Source organism: Acyrthosiphon pisum, chromosome X (assembly GCF_005508785.2).
Source record: "Acyrthosiphon pisum isolate AL4f chromosome X, pea_aphid_22Mar2018_4r6ur, whole genome shotgun sequence".
NCBI lineage: Eukaryota > Metazoa > Arthropoda > Insecta > Hemiptera > Aphididae > Acyrthosiphon > Acyrthosiphon pisum.
The window spans coordinates 104,484,514-104,503,125 of NC_042493.1; the positions used below are offsets into that span (position 1 = coordinate 104,484,514).

Consider the following 18,612-nt stretch of genomic DNA (forward strand, 5'->3'; position numbering starts at 1 on the left):
CTAAAATCAAATAGTATAACAGTAATTATACAACACAGTGGCGTAACGAACTAAAAATTTTCCAGAGGCCAGTTACAAATATCCCAAGTATTTATGCACAATAATTTATTAATGTACCTAATATAACAAGTTATATTTCAGGTCGTTATTGACTACCTATTGAGAATATCATATTAAATTTACTAGGGAACCCACTGGCTACCACCCACCCCTCAATTTAAGAAAAGTTTTAGAAGCCAAGGCCTCTGAAATTACCGTTACAACCTATAAAAACTACAAAATTACTTACAATTCTAGCAACAAATAATGTTTTGAATGGATCTGTAACAGCATTTGCATCTGAATGTGGATTCCCTGAAACAGAATAAGAACAAATGATTCTTCACACTCTACAGATGCTGTTTAAACAAAGACGGAGTCAACGCAGTGCTTACATGCAGCGATTTCTTGTTCTAACTTGTACGCCACCTGTTCGGCCTTCTCGCGACGACGGCGCTCTAGTTTATCTTCTTTAGTTTCGATTGTTGTCGGAGGAGGTGTGTCTTTTGGGTCCTGTGCAACAATATAACGACATTAGCGTCGTTAGGTGTTAACGTAACGTTATCATAAAGTTTTGTCCATACTCACTTCGAACAAATCCATAAAACTCCCGACGCCGGAATAGCCACGGTTCTTCTTCTCGTGCGACAGTTTGGAAACCGGTGGTAGGTAAGGGATTGGGTCCCTTGGCGCGAAAAGCGTCAACAAGTTGTGTGGCAGATATTGAGTCATCGTACGACGTTCGTATTGCTTGTGGTTCGACGGTTGTCGATCATCAAAGCCGAAGAGAACCCAATGGTCACAACCCAAGTCGGAATTATAATATGCGAGACGCGAGTGATCGCGAGGAATATCGTAACGAATTTCTGCAACAAAGACTGACAACTAACAAGACGTGCATTTATTCGTGTGGCACCGAGTGAGCGACGCGCCGACGCACGATTAGGCCGTAGTGCCATAGAGAATGTTATGCAGGGAGCCGTCAAGGTTAGAATATTATAATCATAAATGCGGACGCCACTCAGGGGTTCATGATATCACAAAGACACGGATATCTATGGATAAGGTACTCCTGCATAATTCACATTGTTATCAAGTGATGCTCGGCGATGGACAGCCGCACGGGGGGCAAAACATTTCGTTCAATACCATATTATACGAAATGTATTAAGAATCGTGAATTAAATTATATAATACGATTCCATATAAATGACATTATTATATAATTTACCGTGTTGAGAATAACATAATGTCTTTAATCGTGATTGTGGTTTACAACGGTAATACAACGATGTCGTAGTGGTAGATAGCCGTGGCACTGGTGCAAGGTGGATTTATGAAATACACCTTGCCCTGGTGTTATCCCGATGTAACCACAGATATAAAATACTAGATGGTAGCTAACTTTTCATTATATATAGGATATAATGGTATAAAGGATGTTATGAGATGTTGAAGCATTGTTCATATTGTTCTATGGTTGAAGTCAGCCACCATAACCGTGTGCGTGTGGGTCATAGACTAATGATTCTCTATGGTGTGGGTCACGGTCACGAATTAAGATAATATACTGGATACGGAACGCAGTGCCTTATATCAACTCATATTTCGATGCAATATATCCGCAAACAGTTTAAAACAAATAAAAGTTATTTAAAATGTTTTTAAATGCTTATATAGACAACCCGTGAAAATGTTATGTATCTAAAGTCATTTGTTTTAGAGTTACATCAAAAACCCAAAATCGATTTTGTCAAAAACCGATTTTGCGTAAAAATTCCCGTTTTCCCTTAATTTTTGTTTTTCCCTGCACTTTTGAAAACTATTGGGTATTTTGCCACAGCAATTCACCAACTAGATTCACTTTCCTATCAAACAAATAGATACTGTTGAAGAAAATTGAATCAGTTTTACTGTCCCAAACGGTGGTGACGAACATAACAATTTGAATTTAAAAATTTAAAATTAAAAAAAAAACACACTGTTGTAAAATCAATACATCAGAATCCAAAAGGAATATAGGTATCTGTAATATAACATTTAGTGCAAAAACACTTGGTCAAACCAATAAAATTAATATGAATTGATTAAAACTAAATTATGTGTTTAAACTGTATACCCATATGTGAAAACCTAGAATACCTAAAATGTTATCATAATTTTCAAAATAAATGTTGTGATTTATTATAACTTAAAATTATATGTTTAAATATCCATATGCTAAATTAGTGTGTGGAGGTACTGTAAAGCTTTGAAAGATAGCGATATCTGGTTATTGCTACAAAACCCTCAATAATGGTTCTGTTGAATGAAAATTTGATATGATGTATCTCTACTCTTTAAGATGGTAAAAACAGATACGTTTAGTTCACTCTTTCCTAAAAAGTAAAAATGTAATGTATATTTTGTTAGGAATACATAATAATTAAGTTAAATTTTTATATTTAATACCATTTGACGATCACATTTAACTAATTTCAACAGTTTTTAATTATATATAATATGACCATAATATATTAACAAGGAATATTTAAAATTTCAGACCATGAATCTTCATTAAGAAAAAGCCATATAAAGGAGAAATTTTCAACTAATATGTTTGAAATTTATTAAAATTTCAATGCGACAAATTTTGTTTTTAATTTAATACATTCTTTTCTTATATTCTTGAAAGATAATTTGTGTGAAAGATGCTCAACTGTCACAGAAATGAATTTCAAAATATTGGGTCCAATTGCAGATAATAATAGGTACGAATGATATTCTTATTGCATTTAATATATTCACTAAATTCATGGTAGTTTAATTGATTTTAAAAATGTGATACTTTGCCTTTATTGTTTATAACATAGCATATAGTGTTTGAACACTTCAAATGTGTGAGAAATTTCATTATTTGAATAAAGTTGTAATACAGTTTAATAATACAGTTTTGTTATGGCCAAATTTAAGTAAATTATCTACCTATGTCATATTACATGAGGTATATTTATCAATTATTATCAAACTTAAATACAAGGTCTTACTGTGTTTTTGTTTAAATTTATTATTATTGTAACATGATTAAAATATTTTTAAATTGTTATATAAAAATAACATCTTCTAATTTTAGGTTTTAAGGGGAGCGAATTCATTGTTCATGGTAATAGAAGATATCCCACAAATTGTTCTACTTTACAGGCTTTACCGCCGAGACAAGCGGTGAAATGTGTCTTATAGCAATTCACCACCACCACTACCCCTGCAGTGTGTAGGGACCTTAATATTAATGTTGGCAGATTTTCAGTACACGGTTTAAGAGTGTTACTGCAATTCTAGATTATATAATAAATTATAAAATATCTATTCAATTTTTAATTTTATTTATAAAAACACTGATTTTCATGACCTTACAGTGTCCCTATATGTTCTACCTAATATCATAAGGTATATGTACACATTTAAGTAGAAAGTGAAATACAATTTAGTGACGCAATAAAAAAATATGTATGATATTACATGCTTAGGATTATTGACCATTTGCTAATGTTAGAAAAAATCTAGAATGATGAGCACTTTAATAATTTTAACATTAATTGTTTATTTTTAAAATTACCTATTAGAAATTTAATTTGAGGCAGTTCTTTTAGAATTTTTTAGTTTTCCCACTGTTCAGAGTATCTTTGCTGTAAAATCTACCTGAACGATGGTGGTTACAAGATGGATTTGATATTTGAATGATTTTTAAAATACATCAAATTCATGATTTAGTAACATGAAAATATGAAAATAAAAATTATTGTCCTTAGAATCAGGTAATATAAATATAGGATAAAGATGTGCGCAAGCACAAACTAAGATATAGCGTCTTCTCTAAGTATTATTTCATAAACACGTATAAGTCGTACACTGATATTTTAATTTTTTAATTTTTTAAGGTAATTCTTTTTTAAAACTCCAATTTTTCAGCATCACGACAATATACTCAAATAAAATAAGCAGTGAACGTGTTAAATAAAAGTATTAGTAAATATATACATATGGTCCAAGTAGACCAAGTCCATAAACTTGATTTATGATAATCAGCTTTATTAATTTTTTCAAACTTTAAATGTACCTATGCCAAATGTAACCAAATTTAATTTTTGCATGTTTTAATTTATTTTATTTTAAGCAAATTAGTTATTAATGAACGGTTTTAAATAATGTGAAATTTATAATTCTTATTACAGTTAAAATACAAATTACTGTGTTGGACTTTGCATGTTTTGCATGTATGTAATTGTTCACCTGGCACAACTTAATTGTATCAAAATCAATTAATTTCCATACAAGTAGTACAATTAGTACAATTATAATAATATTATTATAATTTTGTAATAATCAAAAAAAAAAAAATATTTTTTCATACAAAAATGTTATTATTTTTATTTTTTTTAAAAATTATAACAGGTATATAATAATTTTTTATAAATATATATATATATTCAATGATAAAACATAATCGATTTAATTTTAACTGTTCAATAATGGTTAAGATAATAATATTTGATGGATTTAAAATGAACTTAATCAATTTTGTTTAACTGTATTCTATGAATTTCCCACGACTCATGAATAAAGCATTAAGTCCACACGTAGATTTAGTGTGTTATGTGTATTTTGGAAACTATTGAATGGACTTAGTTGAAATTTTAAATTGTTTAGTTTAATTTAAATAATATATGGATTTAGTTAAATATAGCATACTGTAGATATTTTTAAGCTTATTGTATATAATAATAAACAGGGAAAATTAAATAACAAAATTAAATGGTAAATTATATGAACATTTAACAACAGAAAATGTAAGTATTATTTTAAACATCACAATAATAATTTGATTAAATAAGTTGTTAATATGGTTTTTATATTTTCATAATATACTGCATTTATAGCTTTGAAAGTATTGAACAGAATTTCCATTTGCTTTTTCAATTTCCATTAACATAGTATGGAATGTATCAGCTACACACTGAAATAAGAATAATAATAAAAAAAAAACACATCTCTATTATATAAAAGTTGTGTACATTTACATTTTTCACTTATTTTAAATATTTTAAAATTCAATATGAAAAGGGAGGTGATCAAGGGGTGATCAAGCGACAGAGCCTCCTAGTCTTATAAAAGTTATATCTATTTTGTTTTATAATAATAATTTATGCATTGAAGATATACACTTACTTAAAATATTTAATAAGAAATAAATTTAATTGAAAATAGTAGGTAGATGAATAACATAAGATTACCTATTTAGATTAATATATGTGTATAAATAATAAAGGAAAGTAACTACAATTTTTTTTTATTTTACCTCATTCTGCTTGGCTGAAGCTTCAAAAAATTCAGCTTTCCAAGAATCTGCTAACTTCCGTCCTTCCTCTTGTGTAACAACACGGTCCATATGCAAATCTTTTTTATGCCCTACTAATACTATTGGAACACTATGGAAAAAATAACATAGATAATTAACCCAATTTTTTAACGAATACTCATTAGTGGCGTTGAGATTTGATGGATACAAAATACTATATAATTTAATGTATAATAAATAAAAAAAGTAATCAAAATATTAAAAGAGGTAAAAAAAAGCACTTAATTTATATAAAAAACAATTATAAAAAACTAAAAAATAAAATAGATATTAGTTGATTTAACATGTTGGTATCAAAAAATAAATTAACTACCAAATTATAGAAAAATGATAAATTAACTTGCTGTAACAGGTACTTTATCAATGTCGCCGATAATGAATCCCATTAAAACTAATTTAAACATAACATCGACAATGCATCGTTTTCACAAGATCTTATCGATTTGTTCCGTTGATATGCATAGAAAACTCTCAGCTCGATTGATATTTAAACACTTACAAATAATTTGTGAACATTTTTTTTGCTTTTTTTTTTACCTATACATGTCTTTTTTAATTTCACCCATTATCTTAGAAATTAAATGAAACACATTTTAATTTAAAAATTATTTTTCCTACCAAAAAAAAAAAAAAGGCATTTTCCTTCAAATCCAAACCTTTCTCCTTAGTGATACCAAACCACAAAACTACTTACTGTACTTTGCCAGTCATGTCTAATAATTTATCATAAATTATCTGAATGATTTCAAATGATTTTGGGGACGTAATACTATAGACAAAGACATATCCATGAATGGCCATAGAATATTGTGTCGGCAATATGGAGTACTCGTCTTGTCCAGCTGTATCGACTAATTTCATGTCATATTCTTGATTGTTAACTTTAGTCGTTTTCACAAAAGCTATGGAAATTAGATAGATAATTTTACAATTATTTACCTATTTATACAATTCAAGGTATAATATCTTCAACTTATAATTTATTCCATAATAATTAATTATTTTAGAATTTCTAGAAACACTTACTGTTTTCAATTGTTGGATCATAGGAGTTTACGAACTGACCTTCAACAAACTGTATAACCAACGAAGATTTACCTGAAAAAAAAAAATAGTGAATGAAAATTATCTACAATCATTTGAAGAAACTGATTTTTTTTTTTACTTGATATCGTTATTAGTTTTATATTAATTTTATACTGGTTTGTCTACATACCGACTGAGCGATAGCCCATAATAGCGATTGTTCTCTGTTTCAGCGGCATTTTCTTAAAAGGAAATAATTTCGTTGAATAACTTATGACTTGTATATACTGCAATATTTTTTGTTTTTATCTACTTCCTAACTATTGACTATTAGGTAGTTATTACAACGGACTAAGATATAATAATGGACTGGAAACGAGCAGCTTATTAGCAGCTTATCAGCCTTGAATGTATTTACGAGAGGTAAATGCGGGGGGTTGCAATGATTATCGAGAGTCTACAACGCCATCTATATAAAAAACGGACTTACAGGCCAACAGGTTATTTATTAAGGACGGAACAAATTATTGGAAACATAATTTATATATTATAATCATTTCGGCGTCCCATGATTTTGGGAGTGTATAGTAGCGTAAATATTAGCAGGGTTGGGATTTCATAGCATTTGCATATTTCTTATGAGATGCTTAAAAAAAAGCAGAATACGCTAAAAATGTGTTTCATGATACAGAGAACTCAAATTAAAAATTTTATTTTGCATATTTTGCGATTTTTTGGTCTTTAGTGCTTTTTTGGACTTTTGAGAATTTTTTGTATTTTTACCTGTTTTTGATTCAAAATCGGTCATATTTTATGAAATTATATTTTAGTAAACGTAATAATAATAACTTATTAGTGTGAGTGGTGAATAAGACTGTGGTATATGAACTACGCGCATGCACTCGCAGACACATGTCATTCTATACAAATTAATGTATTAATAACGAAATACTACTTCACGGGAATATAGATGACTCATTGACAACTGCATATTTTTAGATAATTTATTTTTAATTAATCAACAGCATTCTACAGCCAGAATTGAACTCAGATTTTTTAATTGATTTTAAATAATGGTGTTAAACTATTTGTAAAAAAAGCTAAAAATTGTTTTTTTTTAAAAACTTTTTACTAAGTTTGAAGTTTCTGTTTGTTTGGTTTAACATTATTGCCTTTAATTATTTATACCGATTATAATATTAAAGTATATTATTCTTTTATACTGGGACTCTCTTTGACCTCTTCAGATATGGGCCCAGTGGCCAGTGTTGTGCAAAGATAATTTTAAAAATATCTAGATAAGATAATAGATAATGCGTTGAAAATTTATCCAGATCTAGATCTAGATAAAAAACAGATAATAATACAGTTTTTAGGTTTTTTAAGACATAAATTAAATTATAATAATATATTAATATGTCCATATATTTACAATAATTTTTAAATTAATATAATTTATTATTTTATATAAAAATCAGTGTCTTGCACCCAAATTAAGGGGGAACCCTCGCACCACTAAAAAACCTTCTAAATATCAAATAACTGAAACCCATATATTTCGAATGATTCTGTTTTCAAAACATCCGAAATAACCAAAACCCGAATAATTGTATTCCGGTTAACCCGAAACCCGAATAATTTTGTTTTTTATAACCCTGATATTGGATATTAATCAGTATATATTTGGACATTTAATTTTATTGTTTAATGAAATACCTAATTACTTATTTTGACAAAAATTGATTTATTGCAAAAAAACATAATAATCGATACAGATAATTAATTTTGGTTCGTTTTAAACATACTGACATACAAATTATTGTACAGTTCAAACGATACCTTGTGAACTAATAATTATTGTGGCATAATATGGCGTGTCGTTTTAAATTTCTAATAAGTATTAAAAGTGTTTGAAAATCAGAAAAAATCAAGTGAAATTAATAAAAATATTATATAATTATCTGCAGATAATCAGATGACAGTTTTATTTATCTAGATAAGATAAAAATATACGGTGTATTACGGTGTACTGCTAGTGCGGGTCATATCATGTAAGTTATGAGTGTGTAAAATATTACAATTTAAAATTTTAATATAGGTACCTATGATAGAAAAATTGATATATTGTAAATAGCCATTCAACACGGATAACTTTAATATAATGATTTTGGTTGATAAAACAATTCTTGTAATCGATGACAATTGATAATTTTATATTGGGTATACTGTGGCTTATGAAATGATAAATATAATTAACAATGGTTAGGACTTTAATGTTTATATTACTATACCTACGATATGTGCTATGTGTCATCAAGTTATCATAATATAACGCATATAAAGCATATTACACGATATTATCGTTCACGTTGGATAAGACTATAGTTGTATGATGATTCATTATACAGAACATTTTTATCAAACGTTAATACCTAGTACAGTCAATAGGGCTCCAAAAAAGGCGTTGCCTTTCAAAAAATATTAAAGTTTCGTCTTGGGGCCCTGTTTAACGAAAAAAATACGCCATCCCTCCGAGGTCCGCAAATTTCCGCCATCTTGGATCTTATGTGATTTTTTTTTAGTTTTTTATGGATTTTAATAATATCTCTAAAATTATTAACTGGACGATAACAATTGAAAAAAACCTTATCTTTTCCTTATTTTTTCTTATATTATATTATATTGTAGCACGACCTACTCTAAATTCGTTAGCGAGGTTTACTAATTTGTCACCATTTTCTATTTTATTTAAGATTTCTTGTTTTTTAACTAAAGTTAAAGTAGTATGTTTTCGTTTTCGTTAACGTTTGATCGTTAACGATAGTATTTATATATATATATATATATATATAGGTAAAAATAGCCATATTACTGGACGTATCTGATTATCGAACAGCCGGATTACCGAGATTGTACTGTATAAATAAATAAATAAATAAAATAAATACCTACAGAGAAGAATGAATATTAAAATGTTAAAGGTTATATCAATGTTATAAAAAATACCAAACAAAGTATAAGTTATTAAAATTAAAATATTTCAGCGCATATATAGGTACTAACTTATGTATTTCGGTCCGTTAGCCAACTACGTGCACATATGTAATATAAACGTCATATAAACGTCATTATAGCGGGCGGTGCTACATTCTATGGCAGGTGGTTGGACTTTGTCGTTTATAGATATAATATTCCCTATATTACTCTTACGTTAAAAATGAAGACAACCTTCCTTGTAAACATTTTACGATCATCACTTTTTGTAAAAGCTATTTATATCGTTAAGTTAATAATTTAAGAGATATTATTAAAAAACAGTAAAAAACTAAAAAAATTCACCTAAAATCCAAGATGGCGGACCTCGGAGGGATTGCGCATTTTTTTGGTTAATCAGGGTCTCAAGACGAAACTTTAGTATGTTTTGCAAGGCAACGTCTTTTTTGGAGTTCTTTTGACTAAGCTATTATCAATTGATGAAAAATGCTTTATATGCGTCATATTATGATAACTTGATGACACAAAGCACACATCGTATAGTAAAATAAACATCAAAGTCCGAACCATAGTTAATTTATATTTATCATTTAATAAACCATAGTATACCAAAGATAAGTTATAATACTGTAGAACCTATTCATACTAAACATTTTCAACTGAAATTGTATAATATAAATTATTATATACCTAACTATGGACTTTGTCGTTTATATATATTACTCTTACTCTAAACGTGTATACAACCTTTCTTGTCACAAATGTTACGACCTTCAATTTTTATAAAAGCTATTGTCCTTAAAAAAAACTGTTCTAATATATTTTTGAGATTTTTTGGTTACAGATTAACCTACTTAAGTGGAACTTTGTTGTAATCTTAAATTATAAAAGTTAAACATTTTATAAATATTCAATTGTAAAATCATTTTAAAATTTAAAATTTGATAAATGTTTTCTAAAATTGAACTTGAAAGTTTGAAAAAAAATTATGCTTATGTTGTTTTAATATTTTTCAATTGCTATTTCATCAATATATAAGAAGCCTTGTATTACATTTTTACGCTTTTTTCCCAACAAATACAGTTTTATTAATATTTTTCGAAAAATAAACTAAAAAAAAAGGTGGGTAAGTGGATGTCGCTCTGCTGTACAGTAGGTTACAAGTGGGTCACTGTATAATGGATAGTATTAAATTTGAATTCAATGATATAATATCAATGTATAAGAAAAAAGATTCCGAGCGGAGACGGTTTGTCAGTCTGGGTATTAGACATACCTATTATAGGTATACTTATCTATAGTATTAAAAAAAAATTTATCAATAATAGGTATCAATAATAAATTCCAAATTAATCATATCACAATATCAATTAGGTAACGCGTTATACATCAACAATAAACCATGGTACTATCATATGATATATATAAATATGAATTTGAAACGCTCATAAAAATGTAATTTGAGTTTCTTATAGACATTTTTTTTTGATAAAGGTAGATTATCCTATAAGGAATCTTGTTTTATTTTTTAAAATCTTAGTTATAAAAAGAAAAATTTTTACGAATTATTAACTCAAAATAATTTGCTAATTTTCGTGATTTTCACATATTTTGTCAATTTTTGAACTTTAAATGCTTATAAAAAAAAACTGTGACTAACGATTTTTAATATTTTTCAAATGTCATTGTAACAATATAGTAGGAGCCTTGTATTAAATTTTCAAGTATTTTTACTCAACAAATAAAGTTTTATTGACATTCATAGAAAAAAAAACTAATTAAATTGGAAACTGAAATTGTCCGTAAACAGCTCAAAACAAATCAAAATATTTTGAAAATGTTATCGTGTATAGAAAATGGAAATATAAACAACCATTGAAAATTACATGTATCTACGTTCTTTTGTTTTAAAGTTACACCAAAAACCAAATTCAATTTTGTGAAAAATCGATTTTGCGTAAAAATTCCCGTTTTTCCTTAATTTTTCTTTTGTTTTTCATGGCGCTTTTGAAAATTACTGGGCATTTTAAATTTTGACCTCCCCAATGCACCAACGATATTCACTTTCCAATCGAACAAGACACTGAAGTTGATAATCGAAGCATTATTTCGACTACTTATCGTGTAAATGGACACAAAAAAAAAATTAAAAATTAAAAAAAAAAAAAAAAAAAAAAACACACATCATTGTATCAATACATTCATCGTTCCTCTCAGAATCTAAAATTGAAAAGTGAAATTGTCTGTAAACAGCACAAAACAATTCAAAATATTTTGAAAATTGTATCAAGTAGAGGAATTGATAATATAAACATATAATATAAACCTCAAGAATCTACGGTTAATTCATGGACGGACAAGTAAGGGGATTCGAAACCGAGATTTTCTGTTTTTGTCTAACACACACGAGACATAGAATTTTAGACTGATTCTTTGTACTTACCAATTGATCTAATGAAGCAATATGAATTCTATAAACAGATTTTAATTTTTCGTCAAGTCTACTTGAAATTGATCTTTCCACATTTTTGATTTTTTGGTTTTTTGATTTTAACTTCTCCAAAAATTAAAATACGAACATTTTTAAATACTCTTTTTTAATATGACATTTTTAGGAATTTGGGGGATAATATCAAAAATTTGGGAAGGTCGATTTCAAGTAGACTTGACGACCAATTCAAATTTTAGAATTCTCATCGCTTCATTAGATCAATTATTGGTATGTTTGACAAAGAACTAGTCTAAAATCCTATGTCGTGTGTGTGTTAGACAAAACAGAAAATCACGGTTTCAAATCTCCTTAGTGGTATTTTTATTAATTTAAATATTTTTTTTCAATTAAATTAAAAGTTAAGTTTATAGACAGTTTTAATACATCATTTAAATTAAGTTAACAAATACCGTTAATTTAATTTAACTTCAATGTATAAGTTAAGTTAATAATAATAAAAAAAAAAAATGCATTTATGAAGTATTATTTAATAAATAAGTGATAATCACTTGAATAGTAATCATCAGTTGTAGGTATATTAATATTCAAACAATCTATGATTATCATTATTGTACGAATAAAAAATAATTAATAATTAATAACTAGGCAATACTTAACTAATGAGTAGGTACAATAGGTACATATTATGATTTATTAATATAATTCGTGGCGATTAACGTTACCCCATGTATTAATATTTATTAGTAACTTATATGAATAAAATATATTGTTCATGCTGCTGGCGTCAGCATTTCTGTCATTATATCTACAACAGTGACAAACGTACAGCACGCACAATGGGCAACTCTTTTATCCCCGCTCTTCCCGTCTCTTCCTACTCATTACATACTCGATCCACTCCATACAAAAACGTATTTATAATGTCTTTGCTAAATCAATGTAAACACCGCCATATTGTTTTATATCTTTTTTTATTCTCTAATTTTTTTACGTTGTGTCAACATAACCAACACAAATCGTAATATTATAATATTAGCAGTGTGTGTGGTGTGTACTGGCGACGCTCGCTATTACAGCAGCTCCCGATCTTTTTTATTATTAATTGTGTACATACACGTTCTATTGTTTCTCATTATTATCATCAATCAAATGACACAATAATCTTTGTAAATTTACCTGGTTTCGCGGAGACTGATTCTGCAGATCATTTACATAACGGATATCAATAAATCATAATATTTCACTCAAAATCGGTGAGTACTTATTCATTTTGTTCCTTTTGTAATATCTACCTCTTTGTTAGAGAATCCGAACTGATTATCGCCAATAAGAATCGAACGTACGGTGATCATTAAACTATCACCCGCGTTATTCTTGGCATCACTCGTCACTCGCGTAAGTCCGCCAGCAATCATTGTGTATTGTGTGAGTGGCCGCCCAGGTCGTCCAGATGCAATACGCCGTGGATCGACCAATCCTATACCTCCACCTCAGTCATTGATGCGTGGACATTCTGGGGCATCAGTGGATATTGTGACAACTACACATACTTCCGTAGCATAAGTTAGTTGTAAGATTATCGCCAACTGTTGTGAGCTCTGTGGTCATTGCACCAGACCGATCCGAGCACAGAGAGACCCCCCTCTTATACGTAAATTGCATAATCCTATTTCCCATTGTGTAACCTGTATCCTTCACACCTTCGCGTTTCGGTGCGCTCTGGTTCCTTGTTGTCCATCGTCGCGTCATTGCCAGCCACCATCACTCCGTTTAGTTGTGTGTTGAATTGCATATATCGTGGGAGAAGGCGTCGTCGTATTGTCACCTCTAACAACGTTAATCGTACATGCAACTTTGGTTGCCTATCCTTGACGCCGTCAATCTGTTCGGTAGATACAATCGCTACAAATTTATTCTATCGAGCTGGTCCTTCAAATCATCAAAATACCCTACATATATTATTAGTTTTTATCACGTACTTATACTTCATACTAATGTGGTTTTTATCTTTAAACATAAATACAAAGTTCTTTTGTAAATATATCTTATTATTTTTTTTCTGATAATATTTTCTATATTCTGCGAACTTATAATAATTATTATAAACCAAAAACACGTAATAAGCAAAATATTTTTCTGGATAATAGGAATATTCAAAATTAATTTAATTGGGGAAATGAAGGAAAATATGAGTTGATTTTAAGTTCATGTAGAGGCAAATGAGTTAAGTTAAAGTTAAGTTAATTAAAACACCGAACTAGTAATTTAAGTTAATAAGTTAAAATTAACTAGACTCCTTGACGGTTATTCATTTTTGAATTACAACAATATAAGAACATCGTTACATTAGAAATAGAGTGAATATCCATGTTGTACAAATTGAACTATTGAAACACTCATAAAAATTTAATTTTACTTCCTTATAGACATTTTTTTTTGAATACAAATATATAATTAGAGCTTGGATATTAATGACCAATATTTCATTAATGTATGCATTTAAAAATTTATAAATATAAAATTATATGCCTTTGTATTTATTAAAAATACCTATTTTTGAACAAATATAATAAGCAAAAATATTTCAAAATATGCTATTATAATGCAACAAATATACGCAAAAAAGGTGGAAATATGAATTCAAAATAAATTATAAACACTATAAATAGACTGTACAAAACTGTATGTTTTTGTAAACTGAAATCAACGATTACCGACGATGGAAAAAGTTTTATATTTTATTTAAAATATTATAAATATGGTACTAAATCTAGAAGTGATCAATATATTATGCATTCATATGCACAAAAATGTCAAATATGCAAAAATATGCAAAGTAAGTTTGCCTATTTGTTATATAGACTTCGTGAATACAATTTATATCATACTCCGGTGTAATTCTAACTGCGCGAAAAAAATATGACAAATCGTAAACATCCGAGCTCTAGAGATGACCTTTATAAGGAATCTTGTATTACATTTTAAAATCTTAGATTTCCAAAGAAAAATGTACATACAAATTTGCACATTTTTGTGATTTTTATACGCTTTTTGTCAAAATTCGAACTTTAAATGCTTATAAAAAAAAAAATCATGACTACGGATTTTTAATATTTTTCATCTGTCATTGTAACTATTTATTAAGAGCCTCGCATTAAATTTTCAATCTTTTTGACCCACACATAAAGTGTTATTGACATTCATAGAAAACAAAAACTAAAAAATTGGAAACTGAAAATATACGTAAACGGTTCAAAACAAATCAATATTTTTTATCTTATAAAGAAAATGCTAAACAACCAGTGAAAATTTGATGTATCTACGGTTATTTATTTTAGAGTTATATCAAAAACCAATATCGATTTGGTCGAAACTTCCTGTTTCTCCTTAATTTTTCTTTTCTTTTTCCCCACGCTTTCGAATACTATTAGCAATTTTTTACTTTTACCCAACAAAGTGAAAGCCACTTGTCCACCTTTTTATATTTTTATATTTTTAGGGTACAGATCACGTAGGTATGTAAAAACTATAACTCAATATCTGTGAAATTTGTTTTAGTTTAAACATTTTAAGCAGTGGCGCCCACAGGTTTTCCATGAACCAGTGCAGTTAAAATTTAGGGGCCCCCTAATTTATTTTGGTCTACATCCATATTCATTTGATTGAATTAATTTATTTTCCAAATGCATTTTAAAATGCATTGTTACTTTGAATAACTTTAAAAATAATGCGAATTCCCGGGTCACATTTTTTTAATACCTAGGGCTTTGAATTTAAAATTTTTACAAAAAAAAAAGAAAAATCTTCACTGGTTTTAGGTTTTTCAATTACAATAACTTATTAATTATTAAAGACTTCAACAAACATAATAATTTTGATAGATGATTTAATTTAAGGCAGTATATTTGTTTTACAAAATACATCTATAACTTCATAATTTATTTGAATATCATGTTCACGTGTTCTCGTACTGGCCTTGATTGATCGAAGATGATTCTTTATTATTTTCAACTTAGAAAAACTCCTTTCTGTGGCAACACTTCCAATTGGTAATGTGAAACATATTTTTAAAACTATATAAATATTAGGAAATATTTATTGGAGATTATTTTTTACAAAATCTCTAAAACTTAAAACCATTCAGTTAATTAAATTACATACAATTAGAACTTTTATAATATATTAAATAAATAAAAAATAATAATATAGGTACATAATATTTAAATTTAATCTTATGATTATCATACCAACACTATTTTATATTTCAAAAAAAATCCAACGTAAAATTTGTACAAAAAAAATATTATAAATTCAAAGATATAATATTGTATCAAAATGTATTATTTTTTTGTTGGTATATATAAATAAAATAATATAATGAACACTTAAATTAATGTTCAACACTGTAGAGTTTTTTTTCTACTCTTTCTCAGCCCAATTTACTCATTAAAGTACCAAAGTAGATCACATAGGTAAATAGGTTCTATACAACTTTACATATTACTTTGTAAAAAATAATTCTATACTTTTTAAAATATATTAACATGTAATTTTATGGCTGTTTCAACACGCCGATAGTTATCTATAAGTTACTAATAAGGTCCTAAAGCCTTAAAGAGTGCAAATATGCAAACTCAACTAAATTTAAATACATTTATACGAAATGCATTAATTAACACATTAGTGCGGTAACGACTAACGAGTATCTAAACACACAAAATACCAGGTGTTCACCAATCACCAGTGCACGACTATGGGATATTGGGATTTACCTGTATTGACTATCGAGTATCGGATCTCAGCATATTATCAATAAAACACCGATCAATAATATTTCTAAAAATAACAGATTTCACTACGTCTCGACGCGCCGACGCATTTAATGTGTATGACTAGGTATAGAATATTATAGTTATCTATATTAGTTATTGTATATTTATATTTGTTTGCATATTTGGCACTGCAAATAGGATTCTTTGGGCCCCGGAAAAAGTAAATGTATGGAGCCCTGAGATCTATGTAAATAATATTTTTGTATAGGTTACCTATACAAAAATAAATAATGATGGTGATTTTCTTTTCAAAGCCTAAAAATATAATGTAAAGGAAGGCCCAGTGTATTGTTATTAAAATATAACTACACTTTTAGTGTGTTTTTATTTTTTTTATTATAAATATGTATTAATTAAAGCTTTCTATAAAAGCTTTCCTTTTCACATAAAAGTAACTCAATAACAATAAAATACTATAATAATATAATTTTATATATAAATATAATTATTGTTATGGATAAATAGTTCTTTGACAACAAATGAGATACCTAGCATAATAAATTATAAGAATTAAATATTTTTATTAAATTTATTTTTTTTTCATTTAAACATTAGATTATAATGCATTTTTTTAAAAATTTAAAATAGATGCTGGACGCCGCCGGGGCCGCCTGATCCAACAATTAGCGGTCCTTTACAGGGGCATTTCCCCGGTTGCCCCTGCGGTTGTTGCGGCACTGGCACTGCCAACTCTTTACGTTTTATTCAACGATCTAAAGAACCAAATGAACAGTTTGCAGTGATGCATTTATAGGGGTCTAGGACATTTCGGCATGGCTGTTTCGGCGCGAGACATATCGGAACTGGCTGTTTTAGCGCGAAGAAATTTTGGCGTGTTTTTTTTTAAAATACAATTATGAAAATAGAGTCAAATATAGCTGTTATCGTGTAACGTAAATACCGACTAAATAGGTAAGATAAAGGTACCTACAGCAGTTAAGATAAAGCGATGAATGTTTAGACGTGTAGTGTATCAACTGTGAAGCAGTCGATTTCATAGTTGAATAGTCGATCTGTCATAATTTCTGTATACAAATTATTAATTTTAATTATTAAAATGTCTAATTTAATTTCAAATCGCGGACGTGAAATTTTACCGAAAGACGGTTAAATGTATATTTTCGATAAATTTAATTTTAATCATGCAAAGTGATTTTGGAGGTGTCGCTATAAAGATACGTGTAATTGTCGAATTTATACCGGAATCAATGATGATATTGTTAAAAAAAATTAACGACCATACGCATGATTCCGAGGCGGCTAAAATTGAAGTAGATAGCTGCAATTAAAAAAAATACGTGCACTTCAAACAATGGAGCCTACATCAGTTGTAATAAACGAATGTGTTGGACCTTTATCCGAAGCAGCAAAAGTAAGTACAAATTTCAGACGGGTTTTTTATTTTTACGAGGTAGGCAAATTTAAATTTAGAAACAATAATGTAGCGTTATTTGGAATATTTTTTTTCAAACATTAAGTCAGGAAATCCAAATGGCACCACATAATCCAGTTGACCCAACCAAACTAGACATCCCAACCGCTCATACTATGTATTCTCCATCAAACGGTAATGAGGAAATATTTTTACAAAGTGATAGTGGTCCGGGATCTAATAATAAGAATATTAATTTTTTATCGATCTAAGAGCCTAGATATTTTAGAGTTTACATTTAAAGTTGCACCTCCATTATTCAGTCAAGTTTATGTAATATTAGCTGAATATTTACATGGTATAGTGCCTATGGCTTATATTTTACTCCCAGATAAACAATCAGCAACATATGATCGTATGTTTTTAATGTTAAAAAACTTAAGACCGACTATAAAACCTAAATCAATTTCATGTGATTTTGAACAAGCGGCCATATAATGAA

General features: G+C 28.3%; 2 protein-coding genes across 2 annotated transcripts in view; both read right to left on the reverse strand.

Annotated features, from left to right (window-relative positions):
- LOC100162383 (U1 small nuclear ribonucleoprotein 70 kDa-like) overlaps positions 1-1,015 on the reverse strand; it is an 8,894-nt gene extending 7,879 nt beyond the window's left edge. The window contains exons 1-3 of the mRNA XM_001946986.5: positions 628-1,015; positions 435-552; positions 290-354 (exon numbers count right to left, since the gene is read on the reverse strand). Of these exons, the coding sequence (XP_001947021.1) occupies positions 290-354; positions 435-552; positions 628-771 (327 nt within the window). The 5' untranslated portion in view covers positions 772-1,015. The remainder of the gene's footprint in view (positions 1-289; positions 355-434; positions 553-627) is intronic.
- Positions 1,016-5,365: 4,350 nt separating this feature from the next.
- On the reverse strand, positions 5,366-6,699 carry LOC100164470 (GTP-binding protein Rheb homolog). Its single transcript, XM_016806714.1, has 4 exons — positions 6,651-6,699; positions 6,461-6,532; positions 6,129-6,336; positions 5,366-5,504 (listed from the first exon to the last, which is right to left on the reverse strand). The coding sequence occupies exons 1-4, from the start codon at positions 6,697-6,699 to the stop codon at positions 5,366-5,368; spliced, it is 468 nt and encodes a 155-aa protein (XP_016662203.1).
- Positions 6,700-18,612: the final 11,913 nt, after the last annotated feature.